Source organism: Podarcis raffonei, chromosome 5, assembly GCF_027172205.1.
Source record: "Podarcis raffonei isolate rPodRaf1 chromosome 5, rPodRaf1.pri, whole genome shotgun sequence".
NCBI classification, from domain to species: Eukaryota; Metazoa; Chordata; class Lepidosauria; order Squamata; family Lacertidae; genus Podarcis; species Podarcis raffonei.
Genome location: NC_070606.1, coordinates 45,961,422 through 45,986,594, shown reverse-complemented (window position 1 = coordinate 45,986,594; position 25,173 = coordinate 45,961,422). Strand labels below are relative to the sequence as shown.

Here is a 25,173-nt window from a genome sequence, read left to right as displayed (position 1 = left end):
ACCACCACCCTAATTACATTATCAACAGTGGTGCCATTGATGAGGCTCTTCTGCCCAGCATTAAACTGTATGCAGGACCAAATTGAGATATGCTAAGGGCCTAAACTAAGCCAAGTTTAAGAGGCCATACCAATGAAAATAGAAATAACAAGCATTTATATTTGTATATATACCAGGTGAGGATGCATTTAAAAATTAACAATTGAGCACAAACAAAAATCTTGCAATAAGCCTATCTGCATACAAAATACCTTTAAATACCTTTTGTATACCCTGCATACAAAATACCTTTAAATTCCTCCCCCACAACAAACACTCTGTGAGGTGTATGAGGCTGAGAGACTTCAGAGAAGTGTGACTAGCCCAAGGTCACCCAGCAGCTGCATGTGGAGGAGCGGAGATGCAAACCCGGTTCACCAGATTACGAGTCTACCGCTCTTAACCACTACACCATACTGGCTCCCAGTACAGCAACAAAAGAGGTATTACATACACAGTTTAGCACTTACTAAACAGAAGATAGACTGCAACCTGCGCTGTGTATGCTCTGCACATGATATGCAATTTACTTCCATTATTTTCTTTCTTTATTTATTTTTTTAATTTAGAGGTCCCTCATAATCCAACTCCAGCACTGATTGCATGGTACTAGTCATTAGGTCTGTGCACCGAATTCAGTCAAGGCCCAAGCCAAACTGGATTCTGGAGTCGGTTGAGTTGGCTTGACACAGTTATAAAGAAATACTACAGGGAAACACAAGCTGTACACACACGCATACTGCATTTGTTGCTTTATGCTTGAAATGTACAGTGGTACCTTGGGTTAAGAACTTAATTCGTTCCGGAGGTCCGTTCTTAACCTGAAACTGTTCTTAACCTGAAGCACCACTTTAGCTAATGGGGCCTCCTGCTGCTGCCGTGACGCCAGAGCACAATTTCTGTTCTCATCTGAAGCAAAGTTCTTAACCCGAGGTAATATTTCTGGGTTAGCGGGGTCTATAACCTGAAGCATATGTAACCTGAAGCGTATGTAACCTGAGGTACCACGGTATTGCTTCTCTCCTTTCATGATTTTGTCTTATAGCCTAATCCTTCGTACCTACCTCTGCATTGCCTGATGCAAGAAGAGCATTGCCTTGCTCTCAGATCTGACAACTCAGTGTAACAACCTGATTACTCCCTACCCTTTATCTGATATTACCCTGTTTGTTAAGAGAGCTTTGGACATTCCTCGGGCCAGCAGTGACAATGGAGTCTGGGCACCCAGAGCATATTATAGGAATCTGATGCAGGGCCCAAAATTTTTAATGATTCATCTGAGTGAGTAGCTAACACGGTGGAGACCGCCAAATTAAGTTGCTTTTACATACTGAGCAGCTCTCTTCAAAAGCTCAGCTCCACTGTTCACCTTCCTCCTTCCCTCTATCGCTAGAAGAAGTTAATGCAATTCTATTATATTACATTACAATTCTGTCCTCCCGCCTCCCCAATGAGAGAAAAGCATGTCAAGGGCAATACTAGAACAAATTGAGCTTTTGTGCCCCCTTTAAGTGTTGTGGCTTGATTGATGTCAGGGATTAAAATGGTGCTAAAAAACAGGGGGAAGAAGGGGGGGGAGGAAGCTCCATGAGCAGCTGTACCACTGCTGCTGCCCAAACAAAAAGAAACAAACACAAAAACCCCACATACAGTTCCTCAAATGCCAAAGTGAAGTGTTATATACGCTGGAGGCTCTGAATACCTAAACTTGCCTGGGTACAGGGTTTCTCACACACATATTTTTAAACCGAAAGCTTTTCAGTTTTCAAAGGGCATGGCAGCCTCCCTTTTTCTCTCTCTGTAGGGGGCAAGCAGGGGAGGACGTCCCTACAGGCGCTGCAGATACTTGCACCATTCACCCTCAAGCAGCTCCTGACAAAATTCCTTTCAAAAGCAGTGATGGCATTAAAGGCCCGTTATATAATGTTTGGCGCTCACGGGACAGCTTTTCAAAGGGAGCCCTTGCACACATCAATGTCAAAATGGATATGTCTGAATTAGTTATCTACACAGGGACGAGCCTTGGGGTACGAAGGCCTTTTTTTCAACAGAGGCTTTCAGGAGAGTTGCGTCTACCTAGTTGTTTCTGGAGTGAAATGTACAGGCCCCAGGTTTTAACGCCCAAGCAAATCTCGAACACATATGCATGAAACTCTACTATGCATCCGCAAGCCATATCAGTCTTCGGAAGAGAGGAGGAAGAACGGTTGATATATGTATGCACAATAGAGCTAGACTGGTGAATGGAAGAGAGCTTCCACAGTGGTGGCATCTGCCATGTGGAGCAGCCTCCCCTCAGAAATTAGGCATGCAACAGCCATATTCGGTTTTCAGCCTACGCTGAAGACTTATTTCTGCACTCAGCTCTTCCCCAATATTGGTCTGGCACATGATATAAGGACTTTGGATACTGGGTGGTATTCAATTACATTTTACTCAGAGTAGACCTATTGAAATGAATGTACCTAACCTAGCCATGTTTATTAATTTCAATGGGTCTAGTCTGAGTAACAATTAGTTGAGCACCATCCATTACTTTAGTTTTTAAAAAAATAAATGCTGTATAGCTTTAATTCTTTTATTGGTTGTAGCGGGGTTTTTTTTAAAGTTGTAAACTGCTTTGGATAGTTGTAAAATAAATGGTATAACAAATGTCTTTAAATAAACAACTATCTTTAAAACTTCTCCAGAAGCTGTTTTGTGCCACACAACATATAAGCATACATGTTTAACATATACTATGTTCCCCTCCTTGTTCTACTGGTCTTAGGTGTGCTAATTCAGCATGTGTGACCACTGGCGGAGGAAGAGGAGTGCGGGGGGAGCACACCACCCCCGGCAGTGTGATCCCGGTGGGGTGCCATCGCGGCTGCCCCCTTCACCCGTGCTGGGCACCACAGCCCCACAGGCGGCGTGCCACGCTCCCAGGACACGCACCAGCCCCGCCCCCGCCTGCTATCTCCCCCCCAGTGCCAGAGCATGAAGCTCTGCCACTGTGTGTGATACCACAAACCACATGAGAGTTGTGTCAGGTTCTATGCTGATTGCTGCTAATGTAAAAAAATTGAAAAAAATGAAATGAAAGGGTCTAGCAAAATCAGCAGACAGAACAGCCAAAACAATAACTATGACTCAAAGGTCCTGCACAATTAGTATACCTTCCTTGAAACTGCACACATACCCCACACAAACCTCTGCCAAGACCTGCCACTGGGGAGGCACATTATAGATGTAGCCCCAAATTCCTAGCTGGGAGCAGATCCCAGATTTGATCTTGGAAAAGTAACACATAAACCAGTTCCAACAGAAGCTCACTATATTCAGTTGAAGAGTCACTCTAAAACTTGCTATGAATCACAAAAAAGGGGTGGTTAATTAGTCGTGTTAATTAATAGAAACAACAAAGGCGATTTAAAGATCAAGACATTTATTCTTGCTAAATCTGTCTTTGTTTTAAAAATTTTGTTCTTCTGAAGTCCTGGTTCAGGTTTCTACCAAGTACACTGAAACTTCAAATTAGACCTGGTTTTATAGGTCCATTTTGTGACATGATTATCCATTTAATATAGGAGTCATTGCCAGCCCCAGGGAAGCAGATTTGTGGTGGTAAAGTATAAATATTCTGATCACATGGGTAGCTCAGATTACATCATAGGCATTTCCCATCAGCACTCTATCTAGTCTGGTAATGCTGAATTGGAAAGGATTTACTCGATCAGACATTAAGGCATTAATGATGCAACATGGAGTTAGTTAAGTAGTGACTGCAGCAGCAACACACTGCAAGAGCAACACATGAGAAAGAGTTCCAGTGCTATTTTACCGTAAGTATGACTCTACATTGCACAGTGCTACTTTTGCCCTAACTTTTGAAGTCTTCTCATAATCAGCAAAATATTTCCATCCTAGGTATTCATGTGCTACGTACACATGGATTTACAGAACAGCAGGGAAAGGGCTGTAGCATCCTGCTAGATCAGTGCATTCATGAAACCCTTGGACTTGTGGGCTTTTATTTAAAGATGCTGGAAAGGTTTTACAACACCCACATGTATCTTTCAAGACTTCTAAGGAAGGGAAAGGAGGAAGTCAAACCCATTTTGAATTTGTAGTACAACACTGACCTAGACTAGGTAATCTGAATACAAGGACTACATCATTGGAACAATGTGCTTTTTTTACCAATTTACCATGGGGGTAAAGGTGGCGTCTTGAAAACATTCCCGAAATAACTTGCTGTCAAAGCTAGGACTCAGTCCTGTGTTTCGAGAATCCCAGGCCGTAAATTCAGTTGGAGGATGAATCCTATATATCACTTGTGGGTATCTGCCTGTTAGTCATCTCAGCATGAAGGCTGCAAACCTAAGCACACTTACTTCTGAGTAAAGATGTGTGAGAAATCATTGTGTGTCTACAATTCAGAAAAATTAATGGAAGTGATTAATTTTACGGGAAAAACAAGGAAGTAAGCAAGATGATGCTGATGGTGGGAATTTTGTCTCGGAGAACAGCTTTTCATCTGCCTCTACCACTAAACTTCATTTTCTCTCTTATGAGTCAGCCATTAAAAATTATCTGCAATTAAACTGCTCAAAACTGCAGATAGTATCAGCAGAATTACCTTGTTGGCATTTTCAAAGATAAATCCATTATTGTGTTAACATGAGATCAAACCTGCAGAGCTTGCAGTGGCCAAGACATTATGAAAAAACAGATTAGGGTAGAGATAACAGCGCTGGCAGCCAGCAGCATGGCAGATTAAAAGGCACAGAAGAGGACAGAAAGATACCTCTGCTCAGTAACTGTTACTCCTTCTGATCTTCCTACTCACTTCAAAACATCTCAGTGTTAAGCGACAAACAAGAAATAAAGACAAATCTCAGCTCCCTCATCATCGGTGGCTAGAACCCAAACCTATTTTAGTAGGGTTAGCCAAGTTACTCAATATGCAGGAAAATCTTGCACATGTGTAACTGCATTTAGAGGTTCACTCCGTTTCAGTATCCATGTGGACACTACTGCAGGACCAGCTTGCGCCCCAGAGACTTCGCTTTGGTGCTGCTAATGCAGCACAAACAACATGGGAGGCACAATTACAAGTCACCAGCCTTTGCAACCACAGCAGGCGCTGTGATTCTCTAGTGGTTTGACTTCGTTCCTGGAAGTACATTCCACTGTCTCTCAAGACAGATGGAGGCCAACAACAGTTTTTAAATATTATTTTTAATGTTTTAAATAGTTGTTTTTAAACTTTTGACTAATGATTTTATTGTTTTATTCTTTTTCTAAACAACTTTGAGGTTCTTTTACAATAAAGTGGTATATAAATCTTGTAAAATAAATATCACCTGTGTCTTCTGTACACGCGGGTGGTCACGTTTTCAAACTAGTGTGAGAACTAGTGTGTGTTCTCTGTTCCTCTCCTCTCAATTAGAGTTCCAACAGACCTTTCTTTTTTAAAAAAAGCGGGGAAAAGGTTTTTCACAATCTTTTGAAAGAGAGGGGCTAGAAACTGGTGTGTTGATATACAGAGGATACATAGAGAGAGAAAGAGACGGACAAACGCACAGACAGACAGCTAAGTTACTTTACTGCTTCCTATTTTACCAAATTCATTCATAGACAAGTTAAACATAGTGAAGGGAGAGGCACAGCCCTGCAACATGAGTAGGTCTGCCCCAAAAGGAGGTGACCTGAGAAAGCACTCTGTGTACACAAGTACACAACAAGCACTTGAGAGGTGCAGTTTCGGCACAGATTACATCCATTCTACTTTAGACTGTGGTACAGAGATGACGTCATGCACACAGCACACCCAAAAGGCACCTGCATCCAACACTGAATGCACATTAACATACAGTGTGGTCACTCCTTGTGTGTCTCCCGTTTTAAATGCTGGGATCCTTAAAAAAAAAAAAAAACACCATCAAGAATTTCCTGTAATAATTTGTTTGCTTTATTTTATACAGAGTGCACTTTCTAGTAACCTTGCTGATCCTTACAAACAACAATAGGCTCAGGCTCACAGCAATCCTTTGAGGACTGGGGGGGGGAGGGGGACGCTAAGTAATTTGCCTCTGGCCATTGAGAAAAATCTAAGGAAGACTTGAGAACAAGAGCTCCAGTCTCCTAAATTAGTCCGCGGCCTTAGGCAAAATTCTACTTTTCACCAGTAATTGTAAAAGGCTTCATTGTGCTGCTACCAGAATGCTTGTAAAAATCCCAGTTCAATGGTGTGTGATCTTTCATTATGTAAAGTTGTTTCTAAAGTCCTTGTGTGATAATGCAGCTCTGCACAGCAGCAGCCATGCTTGTTACTGTTGGGGCACAACATGAAAAATAAAAATTACTATGCTATGGGATGAACTGCTACAAATAAAGTCACATTGAACTAAACATAAGAACAGACCTTATAGGCTCAAACCAGTAGTCCAAACAGCCTTCATTATTGGAGAGATCCAGGTGCCTGAAGCATATAATAGTACAGGAGGGCTAACTCTTTTGAGAAGCTTCCCAAAGTTGAGTGCTTAAGTCAACCATGAGAATGTACTAACCTGACAATTACGATTCCCTACATTTAATAAAGGGACGTGGGTGGCGCTGTGGGTTAAACCACAGAGCCTAGGACTTGCCGATCAGAAGGTTGGCGGTTCGAATCCCTGCGACGGGGTGAGCTCCCATTGCTCGGTCCCTGCTCCTGCCAACCTAGCAGTTCGAAAGCATGTCAAGTGGAAATAGATAAATAGGTACTGCTCCGGCGGGAAGGTAAACGGTGTTTCCGTGCTCTGCTCTGGTTCGCCAGAAGCGGCTTAGCCATGTTGGCCACATGACCCGGAAGCTGTACGCCGGCTCCCTCGGCCAATAAAGCGAGATGAGCACCGCAACCCCAGAGTCGGTCACGACTGGACCTAATGGTCAGGGGTCCCTTTACCTTTACATTTAATAAAGCTTAGCAATTGCATAGCACTGAATTTCAAAGAAAATCACACACATAACCTTTTTTTTGTTCTCCTTGCACCACCCCTGTATGGTAAGCATTATTATCATCTCTATGTTGCAGATGGGGGGTGGTTGCCTTGGATGAGACACTGTGGCTTGTCCAAAAGGCTGTCAAGTGAGATTTTAACTGGGGACTTCCTGATTTGTCAGGAAACCACATTGGCTCTCCAATTTGAGCTGAGTTTACAGCAATTGCTACTTTCTGTGGCGATGACTGCACAGTACGGAAAGAATAATGTTGCTGTGAGACTCATTAATCAGAAGTCATTTACCTTTAGCATGTATGTGAAAAGGAAAACTGTTTCCTAGTCCCTTCTCTCCAAACTATTCACATCTCGATCATAACACACTTTTCGGGATTGTTGTTGTTGTTGGGGTTTTTTTGTTTTGTCTTTTAAATCCTAATTGGTTTTCGCCCATCCTTGAATGAAAAATGTCCCCTGGTCCTCCCTAAGGTGGATTTAAGGGAAGGCACTGCATGGAAAAACCATGATCAAAATAGCTTTTAGTACAAATTAGAAGAAGGTGACTGATTCTTCGCATTTCATTAAAAGCAGCTTCATCTAATGAAAAAGCCTGATCATAATTACAATGACTCAGAAATCTGTTTTGCCTGAAAGCCTCCTTGTAGTATTCCATCATGTTGGGCTTCTTAGGACTCTGATCCACCATTTGGGACTAATTTATTTAGTTCCTCCATGCAGATGGTTAGATCACACAAGGACCCACACAAGAGGGGCTGTTCACTTACAAAGATGCAGTAGAAAAGATTTTGTATTGTCTTGCACAGCAGGAACCTTGCTGTACAGAGGAACATATTGTGCTGTTCTTCGTCACTGTCAGATATAGTGCACCATCACTGCTTGGGGGCACATTCAAATGCCAAGTATGTTTAGAGTGTGAAAACAGTACTTATAATATGGCTGTTTTATGTACCCAATTGTTAGCATGGGGCTGAGCTCTGTTCTTCCTGCCTGACAATTGCCAGGAAAAATGTGGGAATATCTAAGTATTTTGGATTCAGATCAGCAAAGCACTAAAATTAATAGGGGAAGAAGAAGTAATTTGGGGAATATCTAGATGCATAAAGCAAGGGCTTTTAGCTTAAAGCACAATACTATAATTACAACAAAGACTGCAACTTAAAAGTAATTGCACAAATTATCTTCCAAACAGGAGTGTGTTTCTCTTTTCTTCAACATCCCAGGCAGAGGAAGTTAGCTTACATGGGGTTACTCAGGTCCAAAGAGGTGGGAGATGCATGGGATGTCTACTGACATTTTTGTTTTTTGCTTCAATGGAGCTGTAGGAGCCTGTGGGTTTGATTGGAATGGTGCGGGGAATGCTTAACTCTTTCCCTACAGGTTGTTTTTCCAATCAAAATCTCTTCCCTTCCAAGCTGCTTTCTGCCTGCATGGCAGAAGATAGGAGGCCCTTCAAATATTTTCTCTTACAATTTTGATAAGAACAATTGGCCTCTAGGAAAAGGAACACACACACACACACACACACAGCTCCATTCAAATTCACAGTCCCCTACAGACAGGATTTCAGTAAACACAGCACCTATCAAGAGGCTGCTCATATACTACATCTTACCCACTTTGTGTAGGGTCCCAGCCTCATATATGTTTGTATCTAACTGGGGCATGAAGATGTTAAACCATAGAGTAAGCAGTCCTGCCAGGCTTAGCCTATGTTATCACTTCCCACCTTGAGAGGAAATAGATCAGGAAGCCTTTATAATCTCTCTCTCTTTCTCCAAGTATGTTCTTCAGTATGTTCAAGGAGCTCTGAGCTGGTCACTCCAGCCACATGGCTTTAACCAACTTGTTTGTTTTTTCTACTCCAAAACTTTTACCTTTTGTAACTAAGCCTGTGCATCTTTTCTTACTGCTGTATGGAAAAGCACATGAATCTGAACTTTGAAGAGTTTTGTAAGCAAACCATTCTATGCCTTACCAAACATGTGGTCTATCTCTATGCCAGGCAAGTGGGATAGCTTGGAAAGAGCTTTCAAAAGCAAACATTTTGGGGACTCACTGGAAGGGCACATTTTAAAGGGTTTTCCACACTTTTGTTTGCAGCATGTTTTGTGATGTTAATCTCTGCTGAGGTTCTGCCACTTGCCCCACACTTGGGTTCCAAGATTCCAGCATCTTGGCCCTCATTAAAAGTATGATGTGTGAACTGGCACACAGCTGCTGAATTATAGTGTGCATATGAAGGTTGGCAAAGCAAAACAGTAAAATTTAATGAAGGTTGATGGGGCAGTGCCTCATGAATGGACCAGCCTCCACTCAGCGATGGGACTTGAGTCATATTCTACTGAGGCCCAAGTTCAACTAACTTTAGGTGCTTCCATACTGGGAGTGAATACTGCAGATGGGTCAATCAGCTATCATAAACAGGTCACTGGCATGAAACTTTTTTTAAAAATTGATTTTATGTTGAAAGGGCAAATCCATACTAAATTTACCCTTTGGGTTTTGTGTGGTACTGAGCAGTCCATGAGCAGCATTGACCCCACAATAAACACCCATCCAAAAATACCCTTTGTCAGGATCCAACTCATAACCATGGTAATCTACATGGTGGTAAAGGTGACACTAGTTCCATTTTACTGCTCTCTTGCCATCACTTTTCCTGGCAAACACATAAATTTCTGCCACAAATTTTCCCATCACAATTCTAAGAGGACACATGTTTGCAGAATCATGGACACTTAACTCTATTCCAGAGCTGCTTACAATGCTACAGCAATTATAAGCCTCTAATGTACAGCTTTAATGTATGCCTGATGTACCTGGAGCCCTGCAGATGAAAAACTAAGCCATCCACATAGGTTTGTTTCATTCAGAGGTCCCTTTTACACCTCCTGCTTCCAGCCTCTACCCACTTCCTTGGATACCAGCCTGGAGCAAATGAAACAACCTATATATACCTGGGTACAAACATGAATGACTATATAATTTAAACTGTTTCCACAAGTACAAGAAAATGAAAAGGCCTTCAGTGATGCTAGCTGTGTGATTTCAACTTGGGACTCGTAAAAAATAATAAGGTTGTTTTTACTACCTATCCAGTTTATTAGCTAATAAAGCAGCTTAGCATATTAAATTTCACTGACACACATTTTCAAAGGGGGACTTGCAAGCAGTATAATGTAGTATGTTTCCCCCCCTGAAATCACCCAGGCATGTTATTTTCTTACCCTTTTTATCTTTCAAACTTCTCTAGAGAAGGAAAAAGCATTCCCATAAACACAAAAGAAAACGAACTTATTCAATCACCCATAGAGTCATAAAAGTATTGCAAAGCATCACGGTCTTATAAAACGAAAATAAATGAGTTTCCACTGTCAAAAGTCATTGTGTTGGATAAGGGGAAATAGAGGACAACTGCAGCTTTCTAATCAGCTGTACCTGCCTGGGAGAGTCACTGTTAACAAAAATAGCTAACAAAAACAGCACATGCAGCACATTTCATCTTGAGCCATATTGACTATGGAAAGGCAGCATACAATTAAAATGGATGATCTGGCACCATTTTTTAAGGAAGTGTCACTATAATCCAAAGCAATACAAACAATGGGAAAGGATCATATTTTCATGGCACTGCAACAGCTGTTTTAAGTGCATACAACAATGTTGAGAGTAGTACAGGTAGTGAAAAGTGAACAATGGGGGGAGCTTTTTTTTGGCTTGCAGAAATCAATAAAGTAAAACAGGAATTATGCCAATAAAGCAGAGTTAATGCACTGCTGCTGGAGGGTGGGGGAAGCTATCAGATCTATAAACCCTAGTTTATCTCTGTTCTACACAAGGGTATCTTTATTTTATCAACAAGTGTATGCCTATAAATTACAGACAAAAGGAATGCTGAATCATTAAAAGAAAAGCCTTGATTATTAAGTAATAAGATGAAGCTGGTTTGGAGTCCTGTTCTTTGAAGGGTTCTTGTAGCTTAGTTATGTACCACACAATTTTAAAGGCCACTTATCTCACAAATGGATTCCAAAAGTTAAGAATTTATGGGAGCAACATCCTTCCTGATGTGCACTTCAGATCTCTTGTCTGCTCACACTTTGGATTCCTGACTAAAGGGGAAATTTTTGACCTCTGTTTCGCAACTGAAAATGAAACGTAATAAAGAAGTGGAAAATTACAGAAGACAAGACTGCTTGAAGTCAACACTCATAGAGAGCAAAGTCCCCACTTTTGAGAATTCATCCAGAAATAAAACAAACACTAAGTACCCTTGAGGTTTTCCTTGGCTTCCCACAGCATGTGCTTGAAAGCACCTCTTCTGCAATTTCTTACAATAAGTTTGTTTTCATTAAAAACCAAACCATTGCTTGCTGAAACTTATGCTGCCTATCTATAGGAAACACCATTTCATTCAAATAAGGCTAAGCTATCTAAAGTGACTAAGTTATGCAACAGCCGCCAACTTTTTCAGACCCAGAGCTCACTTTTAACCCAGACTTGTATTTGGGGATCCGTTTCTTAATATTTTGCCATATAAGTGCATGGTGGTCATGATCCTGTTGTGACCTGCCCTGCCCCCCTTGGATCAAGCCATGATCCGCCAGTTGAAGACCAGTGAGTTACAATTATGAATATAAATAATTTTTCAGAAGAGAAACCTTTCATATTAGGGCATGGAGGGCTAGTGGTTATGATCCTAAATATCAAAACCATTAGAAAAACAATCAGTCTCCTACTAATAAAAGGAAAGGCCAGAAACAATTACCTCTACTCCAAGCAAGCAAAACAAAACACACAATTGAACCAGGTGTTTTTTTTTGGGGGGGGGGGATTCAACCAGCTTCCCGCTTTTGTTAATTACACGGTATTACCACATCACTGTGTTGCACACTGTCTATAATGTAAATACATACTTTATGTGTTTTGTAAATGTTTGGCCTAACCATACGATATAATTAACTCTTACCTGGGTCATCTTGGCAAGATCCAGTGAAGGTCTTTGTTCCTTTACTTCTTCAGGACGCCGTCGTTTAATTCCAACTTTCTTGTCATTAAGGACACATGGCTGGGACCGGCTTCGGGAAAGCCCATTGGAACGCCTTGTCAGCTCTGGGGTTGAGGCAGGTGTGCTGCTGGCTGAGGGGAGGCAATATTCCGAAAAAGAAATCTGATCATGGGAGCAGGAGAGAGACCGCTGGATGTCAACCCTGCCACCTTCTACAGAGCCGTGGTCGCTGCCCCAGATATCACTCGCCTGCCCATAAGTGGCTGACCTTCTCATTCCTTGGCATGGCTGACATCCTAATCTGTTGCTAAATGCAGACTGGTCGTAGGATGAGGAAAGAGTGTTTGACCTGGAAGGAAGGCTAAAGCTTGAACTTCTCTGCATGGTGGTGAATCCATTGGAATAGCGCTGGACACTTCCGCCACTGTAACACCGTCTCTTTTCTACAGGAGTCCAGACTTTTGATCCTATAGGCCTCCATGAAGCCCTACAGCTAGACATCTCATCAGAAAAAGAGAGCGACCTACACTGGCGTTTGCTGGGAGGTGCTGAGGGGTTGCCATTGCGGTCACTGAGGCTGAGGTCTTTGATCAAGTTGGTCACTGCGCATGTGCTAGCTGCCTCTCTCTGCCATATGGCGTTTTCTTCGCTTTTGTCAGGCAGGCAGTCCCAAATGCTGGTGCTTGGCTGATCGATCTGAAGGGGACATTTCCTACTGAGATCTCTCCATCTGTCATTTTCTAATTTGGAAATGATAAAATGATATACATTCATTAGTACCAATTAGCAATATGGTTCACCTGCCATATTTTTAAAAAAACAACAACAAAAACAACAATATATCTCATGGGATGCTTCGCTATAAACTAGTTAATTGTTAGAATTTGGCTTGACAAGTACTAATTGATTAAGGATGGAGGGACAAACAAGCTAGTTATCTAAGGAACAGCAGCAGCAGAAAATATTGAAAAACAAGCGGCAGTGTGTTTTTAAAAAAACAAACATAAAGGTTTAATGTGAATGCAAGAGTTTAAAGAGGATCAAAAATCAAGACAGGCACAGTATTAAACATTGAAGTTGCTCAGCCTATATAAATTGATGTCAGATCTTTGTTCTGTGATGAACAGTAGCAGTACAGACATAATGTTCTCCATGGCTAAGAATGCCATCTTTTCAATAAGACCCACTTTCATCCAGGCACAGCTGCTGCTCTTTGAGCAGGTCTGCAGCAGTCTGAAGATCTAGGCTGGCCGCTGAGTTATCTAGCAGCGTTTTGGTGCTGCATTTTGTTCTATTTCCTCATAGGAAACAAACACAATTATATTTTGTTTCCATGCAAACATGAATAAAAGGACAAGCAGTTAAGTCATTTTGAATACACACTGGACTCAATGGCAACAATGAGGAAGAACTGAGTTGTTTTTTTAAACTGAAAGGGCACTGCAAGTCCAAAACACTTAGGTCAGAGATCAACATATGCTAGTTATTAGGTGTGTGTATGGATAAACTTATTTGCAAGGAAGGAAGGAAGCAAGACCCTCTATCACAAGGATAGTCATAATTTTATAACTTGGATTTGTAAACAGAAACATATATTGAATACGTAACGATCACTGTAAAATTTTAATATGATTATGCCCAAAATGATGAAGACAAGTAGGGCTAAATCTGGAAAAACAAACAGGCTAGTCATCATAATAAGCCGCTAGGGTAATACAGCTCCACCAACAATGACTAAAATAATAAAATGGTTCCAGTAATATAATGTTTAAAGTCAAAAGTTTCATATTTAAGACCCCCACACAGATGGATGTCCTGAACTGCATGCCCACCCCTTGTTGTCTTCTTCAACTAGCATTTACAGATGGATGCCCGCACTACCCATCCATCAAAATGCTGAGATCTGGATTTGGATGCAGCTATCAGTTCTGTTTTCCCCCTCACTTTAATGATCACAATGCAAAGCAAGAAATACACATTTAGCAATTACAGCTATGTTTAGATGTCACTTATTTTCCCACCATATTCACTGCAGCCAACAGAGCATTCTCAGGTCAGGTCACCAGACAAAAGAAACAGAAATAGAAGCTAATTTTACTGGCACGCTGCCATGACCCCCTCAGGGTTCAGACATCACGTTTTACAATACAAAAAGCTTTGGTGAGTCCATACAAAAGGATACAGGATACCTGTCTCTTTCAACTTTATTTTTGCATGAGCAACTATAAATCTTTTAAAAGAGGCAAATCAAGCAGCCCTTGTTTGTTTTTTTTTACTCCTTTCCCCCTCTGCAAAGTTACCTGTTGACCACTCTACCATATGAATTCTGTTTAACTTCCCCAGCCAGCCTGGGCTTCCAGAGACCCAAGGTTGGGGAAGAAAAGTAGCCGAGAGACCATATTGCTTAATCCACACACTTAGAGACTATATCTGACAAAACAGCATGAGGCAACTTGGTCCTAAAATATAAAGGAAGCACAATGCAGATCTTTCAGGATCTAGCAGAAGAAAAACTGCAAAAGAACTATGTTTAGCCTTATTACAGCTGTGCTAAACTGTTGTATGTGGAGGTTCCTCTCCTAACTTCTGGTCCTCTGACATAGGATGGTCTGGCAAACAACCAATCTGACTTGGAGGTTTCTAAGCAGAGGGTGGATGGCTACCTGTTATGTATGGCCTAGTAGAGATTCTTGCATTGCAGGGAGGGTGGACTAGATTATGCCCAGGGGTACCTTCCAACTCTACAATTCTATTATTTGATATTAAAAATATTAAATAAATAAATATGAATATTTTGAATATATGGAAGCACTGACGGGTGTATGAGTATGTGCTTTACCTTTCACACAAACAATTTCTGGTGGCAATTTTGACTAAGGCAGAGGTGATTAGGGTAAACAGTCCATGGGTATAGGATTGTGCTGTCAGCTCCATCACTAGATTCTCTTTCCATAGAATAAAAAAACCAAGGATGGGCCAATGGGCTTAGCAGAAGAAGCCTAAGTGTCTTTTGAACCAGGTACATACTTCGGTTTGTAAGCCTCAGCAACCTCTCCCTTTTTGCGGGTAGAAATCCTCTTCTCCCGTTAAACGAAAAGATATTTGACATAAACATATTGCCTTTACTATTATGCACCGGATTCAAAGCCACTTGTGAATACAAGACTACATATTCATACAATGATCCTTGCTCTGTAACTTCTGACTTCTGTTTTATCCATTGATCCAGTTATGGCAAAGAGAAAACAGAACAATTATTAGAATAGGGTGGGGGGTTTTTTTGCTCTGAACAACGTATGAATATATGGTTTCCTCCCCACCTCCAGTAAGTGTTTCAGGTGAGTGGCAAAAAGACACTGAAACAGTAACTACATAATAATTCACCATAGGCAGCTTATTCATTTCAGCATCTCATCTGCATCTGCTGTGGTTGACAGCTATCAAGGCTTGCCGACTTAAATGCGCCTGACACTAGCTTTGTTAAATAACAAGCCACGAAAAAGCGGTGGAGAACAACGGGTTCTGTGCTATTATCTGAGAGTGATGCTTCTTCTTTCTCTCTCTCAAGAGACAAAGGAAATCAAAAGATTGGAACTGAAACTGCTTATGCATGAAATATGGTTTAACCATATTTGAAAGCCCACTTAACATCCTATTCAGCACAAGCCATAAATAAAAACTGAAATCATTTCACTTGGAGAACATTTCTGTTTTTAGAAACCAGTGTTGCTGGTTCTTACGGTCAAACCCAAGTCAATTTAATTGTCCACTGAATGCAGCTCAAACTCAACAACCTAACAATTTGGATAAATGAAACGGCTATTTCAGCGGGGGAATATGTACATGGTGGATTCAGAGCTTGGGGTGATGGATATTTTAATAAGGTGATTCTAACTATAAGTGTGTTTGTGTGTGCAAGCCAGCACACATACACTGTGGATATTTATTAGGAGAGTAGCCTGTGAAGCAATAAATGGTGACAATATAAGTGCCAAGAAAAAGAGATTACTCTTATCAGCAAACGATGTGAAAGTCCTCATCATTCTTGCTGCCCTCCGTTTGTAATCTAGGATGAGGGCAGGGAACAAACCCTATGAGGGAAGCATCTTCTAAATCATATCACTGTCCCCCAAGGTCTCCATTTAGAGGTTTTTCACTCAAAATCTGAATACAACCCCTCCTCACTCAATCTCTATATGCTCCTCCCAGCTGTCTTTGCCAATGTTCTTGACTGCCACTATCCTTTACATCAGACACAATTTTCCTGTGTACAGTGTTGGCTGGCACTTGCTGTTGCTATTTAGATGCTTCCTTATAATGTCCAAAATTGACTTGTTTTCTTGCTTTAAAGGGATTATCTGCCTTATTACACTGCCATGCTGACATAATTACTGCAGCGGTGATGCAGCCAGAAGCTTACACAGAGGCACTCTATTAGGATGGCCAAGTGTCCTGCTTTACAGGAGACTGTCCTCTCTTTAAAATGCTGTCTGCTCCGTGCACAGTCAAAAGCTTTAGAACCATAAGAAGGGAAGGCCGAGGCCCTGAAGTTGCCCATTGACTCTTTGCAGCTGGACACAGACAGATCACCTGGTCATGGTCTTCCCCACTAAGGGGGGATGTGTTCTACTCTTATTTTTCATTTTATCAATTTTCTTTGCAAAACAAAACAAAAAAGTAAAGATGCAGCATAAACTAATAAACAAGCATACAAACTCTCAAGCAGGCAAAAATAAATAAGCAAATAAAGTACTATATGTAAAGACCAATAGTTACACTTTAAACTTGTTTCCAACAATACATATGGTTGCATATTATCTTGAGCCTTGTTGCACCAGTGCATCCATTCTTCAGTAAAAAAAAAAATCCCTTTGCCTGTGTTCTCTTAAATGCAGTGGTTGGTTTAACCATTATAGTATTAATTTATAAGCTTTTATCTAGACATACAAATTAGCATATGCAATTCTATGCAAACCAATGTTGTCTTTCATCTTAATTTTTGTTGATGTATATTCTCTTTGGGGACAATATGCAAGTGGCTACTCTAGACAGCTTGATCACACACCATTGACCCCACTGACCACACCTCCATGACCTGCTAGCCGCCCTGGCAAGTCTAGTGGCAACTGCTGCCACTGGTATCAGTTTAGCTTTTCGACCTATACATTTTCAGTCTCCATTGGCAAGAAAACAACAATAACCCGAGCAGTTCACCTTAGAGGTCATCAGTGTTGTGGTTCTATAGTCTATTCAGGGAAAGCCAGTGGCTCACAGGCTAAGGATGTTTTTCTTACAAAACAAAATCAGGTGACACGATGCCATAGACTATTCACCCAGCCATAGCTGCACATGATAAAAACAGCAATATAAAAATGTCAGTAGTGTCCTCAAAATTGTTTCAGGGAAAATATCAGAATATTGTACTTTCATCACGTGTGTGCTTTAGCAGGAACATTACACCACAGGAAAACTGAGAAGGAATGCCACCTTTTGGGGATTCTAAGTTGGTCTTTCTATGAGAAACAAAGTTCATGTGCCCTTGAAGACATCTGGAAGGAAAATATACAGATAGAGAACCAAGAACTGGCAGGCCTTGGTTGGAATTAATGGCTAAAGAGAGCATAATACAGAGCTGATCACTAGCTGATGACCTAGTTTTATGAATTAAGACCACTACTGCAAGAAAACTGAAACACTTCTAACAATGATTCAGCTAAAGCAGACACTGGCTAGTGAGAACTTTGTAAACTCTGATGCAGCTAGACAATACTGGTGTCACCATTGCAAACAAAATGTTCTTGCTTTTTTAAGCACTTGTGCTGCTAACCCAAGTGTGCTTTCTTTTTTTATTACTGTACTGCAATGTGCCTTAAATCAGGAAGTGACAGCACTCACTAATACAATATGAAATTAGAAAAGTGGAATTAAAATTATATTTGAAGAGATATAAATAATGTCCTATATACACATAAATGTTTCTTTTATTTCATTGAACTAAAATTTAAAAAAAAGATGTTCACTTTATAAACTGGTGATGTCTCGCACCAGCAGATTTTCTAATACAGAGATAATTGGAAGGATTATCCATACTTTATTTGTACAGAACTACTGCTGATTACAATTCTGCAATTACTTCTCATCTTTATTTTTTCCAGGCCTCAGTTTCATAGACTGTGAACTCTCTGGAGATTTTGAAGCATCCGTTTTCAGTTACCAGAGCTTTCACCTGGGTGGTTGCAGTCGGCAAGCAAAATGGAGCCACCGAAAATAAAGAGTTAACAGGGACCTAAGGAAACCAGAATTTGGGCTGGTTGTGCGAGTCTATCAGTCATGTCTTCGGAGGAAAGGGAAAGATGGATCTGGCCTGCACAAACTCCTCTAACAGGTTCTAGTAAGGGTGAGGATTGTGGGGATAAGTACCATGAGATTTAAAATCTCAGTCTTGCACTACACAAGGATGTTTCAGGAAGGGAGCAAGGGGATGGGGGGGGGGGAGAGAAGAGACACACTTTCTCCTTCCGAGTTTCCAAAGCTACTCCACCACTTGCAAATAAAGGACTCAAGTTTTGGGCTCTCCCTCTCAGCAGACCTCACTTCCCAAATCTGCTCCAGGGGCTGATAGACACTTCCCAAAAAAATGCTGGGGTGGGGGGGAGGAAATCCTGTTTTATCGTATGCAAGTACAGCAGCCCTTTTGGGCTCCATGATCTCGTATGGGTTACATGGCTCATGGGGGAGCATGAGCGGGAAGATGTGCATCCCGGTTTTGCAACTCAAGATGTTGGAAGGTATGGAACAGTATGGAAGGGTGTTTTGAAAAAAGGAAAGTGCCGTGCATGGGACCAGACTTCATATATAAAGCTAGGGCAATGGCTTAGGGGCCGGGCCTTAATATTCTTGCTCACTATTCCTTAGCTGGCACAAGGCCTACTGAAGTAAATGCAGCTTTCCCCTGCAGCAAAGTTTGGGAGTTGGAGCCAGCCAAACATAGGTATTACCTATGAGCTGAATTGGCATATATATTCCATTAGTAACAACTGCAGGTAGAGGTTGTTTTCCACTTCTGGTTGTGAATTTTAATTTTCCGTTGTGACTAAAGAACTTTTTCAGAAGCTGGTTATGAAGGAGATGCACTATGCTGCTTTCTCAATAGGTGTTATGTTGATATTGTTCTATAACGAGTGGGGAACCCGTAACCCTTCACATATTGTTGGACTCTGACTCTCATCAGCTTCAACCAGTATGGCCAGTGGTCAGACATGATGGGTGCTATAGTCCTGCACTCAGTGGAAGGGCACAGACATAGAAACAAACATTATCAATGCCAGTTATACTTGAAAATAATTACATTTAAATTAGAGCATAATAAAAACATAAGTTGTCAAATAAATAGGGCAAATGGGGGAAATAGGTCTATGATCTTTTTCTGTGACATAAATTATATAAAACAACATACTACAGCAACTCAACATCTTTATAGGCTTTGTGATATTTTGAAGTCTGGGTGGGGTTTGGGCATACAAATGGTTTGGATCACAAAGTGCAGAGTTTTCTTTGCCAATATTTTATCATGATCTCTTGCACCTGCATTTAATTTACTTCCTTGTGTACTATTTCCCTGGTACGCCAAGAGTGTTAGGAAACCAGCAGTTTGTACTTTCCATTGCACACTCCATTTATGAAATATGTGGCTTCTCATTGAAGAATGAGTTTAATGGCAGTAATTAGCTGGCAGTGATGACACAGAAACCACTCGTGCTTTCCTGCTGCACCCAACACATACACACAAAGATTTTCAAAGATAAAGGGGGAAAATGAAATGACAGCACAAAGTGTGCCTCATCAGAATAAAACATCACAGCAAGGTCTGTGGCTTACACACATGCATACTGGACCCAACATTTTGCTCCAAAATGAACAGGTTAATATTTTCTCCAAAGCCTTCTTTGTTTCTTAATCTTAAAAGCTAAAAAAGCCTTTCCCCAAAATTAAAAGGTTTTTTTTCTTAAGGAAATAAGTCCATGCATTCCTCTCCTCCCAACAATCCACTTATTTGTTTTAGATGGTATGGCATTGCTTCATCTAAAAATGAACTCGGTGCCACTGTGCTGAAGAGCCAAAACAAGAGGGAGGAACCAACCTATTCAGGTGAAGCCTGAGGTTTAGAAGCATCTGTGTGTGCGTGCACACAGATACACAATCAAAAACATACTGAAACATGCTGCAATATTTTGTTGCAGGTCTCACTGGTATTTTCTGTTTTTAATTCTAGAGCCTATGTGATAGGACGGGTGACAAGCCTTTCCTCTGCTCTTTCCCTCTAATACTCCTAATAAATACGAAATAAATAAACAGAACATTGCTGAGATCAGAATGAATTAGCAACATCACTGTGTGCCTGAAATCTTTGTGCACAAAGTTCCCATAAAAGCAAGATGGTTTGAGTCTTCTCCCCACTCTATCTCCTGCTCCAACACACACATGGTCTTTAGAAATACAGGTGCTAAACCTTCCTTCACTGTTGTAAAACTGAAAAAAGTATACGGGTAAATTGGCCTGGATCTACCAGTCATGCCAATTGGTAAATGTGGAATACGCTTGGTTGCCAAGTTGTCCTTGGTAACACAAAAGGTACCGAAGTTATTTTTCCATGTTCCCTAAGAAACTGAGAGTCCAAAATCATTCTGGACAGAGGTGACATTTCCTGTAATTCTTTGCGGTGATGTTTTCCAAAAATGCCCCAGCATGGCCAGATCACGTCCTGGAAAACATTTGCTTTGAATTGACGCTTTGTGGCATTATTTAGCTGATTTTGGAATGATAGGAAAATGCCCTTTTCCATGTCCAAAATGACTGTGCAACTTCACTATGCATACCTGGGACAAAGAAAGTGCCTTCAAGTGCTTTCTGTATGTGTTTGTGTGTGAAAAAAGACAACAGGCCTAAGAAAGATCAAGGCCAGAAACTGGCACCTCTGCCCGATAAGGAATCACTCATCTGAAAATCTGCTTTGCTCATCAGACCTCCGCAGCTATTCCCTGAGGAGACTGGATAACCTGTACTTGGCACCACTTGAACAAACATCAAGATTAAGAAAGGGCTGAGGAGAGACTAGAGACGGCAGAGTCAGGGTGTGGTTACTCCCACACACATACACGTCTGCTTCTGTCAAAAAAACAGGCAAGCATCCCCCATTCAGTCCTGCAGATGACACATTAAGATTTCACATCAGAGCTAGCTTACCAGCCAATGCAAAATGCAAGGGTCCCCTATCACACAATCTTCAGGGAGAGTAGTACTGTTGATGCAAAATGGGGTAGGGGGTTAACTATTTTCTATAGATTAATTAGCCGAAAGAGCAAAGTGTAGTCAACAGGAATGGAATAAGAGCTTCACTCAAATTATTTCCTGTTATACGTACGTAGCAATTAGTCATTTAGATAATCTGTTTTATGCGGACACTTGGCAACAGGAAGAGGTGAGGCATACAAGTCTGGAAACAACGTTGACAGATTGAAGAGCTTGAAATCCTGATTCGGGAGCCTCAGAGTTCCTTTTTGTTTCTTCAGAACTCTTATAGGGATTTATGTAAGGTGTGGACTCCTAACTGTAGCCTCCATCTCACACCCTTCGTTTCCTAAGAGCACCACAGCCCACTTCACCTCAGAAAGGTTGCCTCAGAGACGACCACAATGGTCACATTTAACAGGAATTCCCCTACACCTAAGCTGGTGTGAGGACGTCGAACATTTATCACCAAGCCCCACTGTTCTCTTGCAAACAAACCAGTAAACATTTATCCCCACTTCCCCACAGCAATGCCAGAAGAGAGAAGCAGCCCACAACCCACTTAGGCATAACAGGAAGGAAGCCCATTCCCTCACCATCTGTTGCTGGTGTTATAGATCACAGGAGGCACACCTGTGGCCCTTGGTACGTTGCTGCCCTATTTAGTTATATTTTATTTAACTAATGTCCAATTACAATAAATGAAAGTTTGACAAAAGACCTCCGAGCTGCTTACAATGGACAGCATAAAATATTCATTTAAAATGCCACTAAGAAACAAGCGTTCAAAACTAGCTGCATATATATATATATATATATATATATATATATATATATATATATATAAAAAATAGAATCAGTAATTCTAAAACACTTGTCAAAATTGCATGCTAAAGTTCCGTGTCTGGGTAGGCTTGCTGAAAGAAAAAAAGCGGATTAGCAGGAGGCAAAAACAAGACAGTGGAGGCACCTGCCTAATATCAGTGGGCAGGAACTTCTGAAATATAGGTGCTGTCACACTAAAGGACCAATTTCTTGCAAGTGCAGAACACACATTACATGGAACTTGAAGAAGTGCCAGTTCCACAGATCCAAATGGTCAAATAGGTGCATATGGGCTGAGGCAATCCTTCAAGTAAACTGTCCCAAAGTGGTTCAGGGCTTTATACAGCAATAGTAACACCCTGAGTTCGGCCCAGACTACAACTCCCACCATCCCCAACTATTGGCCATGCTGTCCGTGACTGATGGGAGTTGGAGCTCCATCTTATACTGTAGAGGCACATCTGAAAGGCCACAGGTCCCCCAGAGGCTGGTGCGGCAGGTGGTGCAAATGATATAGTAGAGCCCGCCACCCCTGGTTGGAGCAAAACCAGCAGTATAACAAAGGACACGGATTCCTCTCCAGCTTTCCAGCACACTATCCATCTCCCATTGCTACTTTTGTACTCAGCACCTCCCAAGTGGAAAATTAGATGATCCATTTTGGAAGGAAGAGTGCAGCAAAATGTCTTTATTTCTAACTATCTATTAAGATAGCTCCAGCACAAGTCACGTAGCTCTCGTAACAAATGATGCTATTTATATTTTAAAACAATGATGCCAAAATCAAATCAGTGTAGATTTCCTTTTATTATATTTCTGAATTTTGCATCCAGCATTATTTTTCATCTCTCTCTCTCTCTCTCTCTCTCTCTCTCTCTCTCTCTCTTTAAAGCTTTTAAAAATCAGTACAACACAGAAAGTTCCTTTTCACAAAGGCAAAAAAGAGGGAGGAAATAATGGCAGCAAAATTATGTGTGTGCCTTAATACAGTCTCATTAAAGGTAGTTCAAATAGCTTTAAGTAGTAAGCAAATATTTTGCCCAGTTACTGATGTTTATTGAATCATGCCCACCAACCTGAGGCAAAGCTGTTGAAGTGAAATTCTCAATGACTAATTCCAAATTAAATAGGGTTTTCAATAAACAAAAAGGTTGGGAGCAACCATTTTTACCTTTAGCTTTTGCTTAAGAAAATGCTGAACTACTGTGGTTGCTGGCTGCATTTAAAAAAAAAGAGTTGGAAGGGGATTTTCAGTCCCACTGCTCGATGCAGGAAATATAGAGAATCCCCAAGATATGGTTGTCTACCTTCTGCTTGAAGACCACAGCAAGGGACAGAACACCAACTATAGGAAATTGGTTCCATTGCTGAACTGCTCTTACTGCTTCGTTTAATAAAGAAGGAGCCAAGAAAGATCAAATGCTTATATTTCCATATTGTAAAGTGTTCAAGGTATAACCCAGAAAAATAAATTGTAACATGAAGAGCTAAAAGCTGTGTCTGTGCTCCCCATCAGCTGTCACTAGACACACATGCTAAAAATGAGGAGTGAATGAAACTTCCCTCGAACTGGCTCTATAACAATTTTATATTTTGATCCATAAACTGTTGCATGTTTGTTGAAACAGTGCCTGCCAATTCTACTGGTTTCCTAATAAAGCACGTGTCTGACCTATAAGAAGTGGGAGATGCATCCAAATTCTGCCATTACAGCAGAAAATTGTCAAATATTTGGCTTTGTGTTTTATTTTTACCATCACAGCTGGAGACATTGCTTGGATTTAGCATCTCAGGCAGACATCAAAATCCCTTTGGCCATGTCGACTGTAGATCTAGTGTATTTGAGGCAGAACTGAGAGGAGATCAATGAACATTACCAGTTACATTATCTATGAGAAAAGTAGCAGATACCACAGAAGTCGGGCTTCTGTTTTGGCCCAGTTCTAATTGAAGTTAAAGATTATTACAGTGGTACCTCGGGTTAAGAACTTAATTTGTTCTGGAGGTCCATTCTTAACCTAAAACTGTTCTTAACCTGAGGTACCAATTTAGCTAATGGGGCCTCCCACTGCCGCCTTGCCACCGGAGCACGATTTGTGTTCTCATCCTGAAGCAAAGTTCTTAACCCAAGGTACTATTTCTGCGTTAGCGGAGTCTGTAACCTGAAGCGTCTGTAACCTGAAGCATCTGTAACCCAAGGTACCACTGTATATCTTTCTCTTGGGCACGTGGCTTTTGCATCTCTTTTCAACAACATGAGTTCCTGCCATGCCAGGAACTTTAAGGAACATGCCAGCTACTTTAAGAAACTAATCGACACCCTCAATGCTGTTTGTAAAAGCTCTGCATCTCCTTTAGGTATATTCAGGGCACACGCCAGTGTCTGGATATATACAGTGGAATATGTTCAGTGCTTCAACCCCTAGTGTACGGATAAGATGGGAGCCAAAAGCTCCAAAACATTAAACCCCACAGGAGTTCAGCAAACTCTCCCACCTAGCTGTCAAACCTCAGAAATAGATGCTGCCTTTGTAGGGACTCTTCCTTAAGAATTGTGTCATAACTCTGAGCATCAGGTTGCCCCCAAGTTACCAATGCTCCTTTAGTAAAACAACAGAATAAATTCGTGAAGGAAGGCCTTTTTTTACCACTAATAATACTGAACATTCGCAATACAAAATCCTAAAGCTAGCCAAATTCCACTACTGACATGAACGGACCAACTCTGGGAAAGGCAGCTTGAGAACAGTAGCCAATATTTTCCTTTTAATCTCTAAGAGAGGAATTAGGGTGCAGCATTGCATTAAATATTTGCTTCAATTCCTCCTTTGGCTACAGAACATATTTTTTAAAAGCAAAAAACCCAGTTTTACTGCCTAAACATTATGTTGAACCAGCTTCTCTTTGTGACCCTCCCACCCACTACATTTGTATCCCTTTTGACTGGAGAAATATAATATTGGCTGTCTGGGAGGATAAAAGAAATATTCTGTTCCATAACAGCAACGATTTATTTGCACATGATTC

The 25,173-nt window shown here is 41.1% G+C and overlaps 1 protein-coding gene across 4 annotated transcripts in view; it reads right to left on the bottom strand.

The window, feature by feature from the left end:
* The window catches only part of FAM53B (family with sequence similarity 53 member B), a 110,977-nt gene that overhangs the window by 42,271 nt on the left and 43,533 nt on the right, over positions 1-25,173 (bottom strand). For all 4 annotated transcript variants that reach the window (XM_053388948.1, XM_053388951.1, XM_053388949.1 and 1 more), the window contains exon 5: positions 11,995-12,773. In XM_053388948.1, coding sequence (XP_053244923.1) covers positions 11,995-12,773 — 779 coding nt within the window. The remainder of the gene's footprint in view (positions 1-11,994; positions 12,774-25,173) is intronic.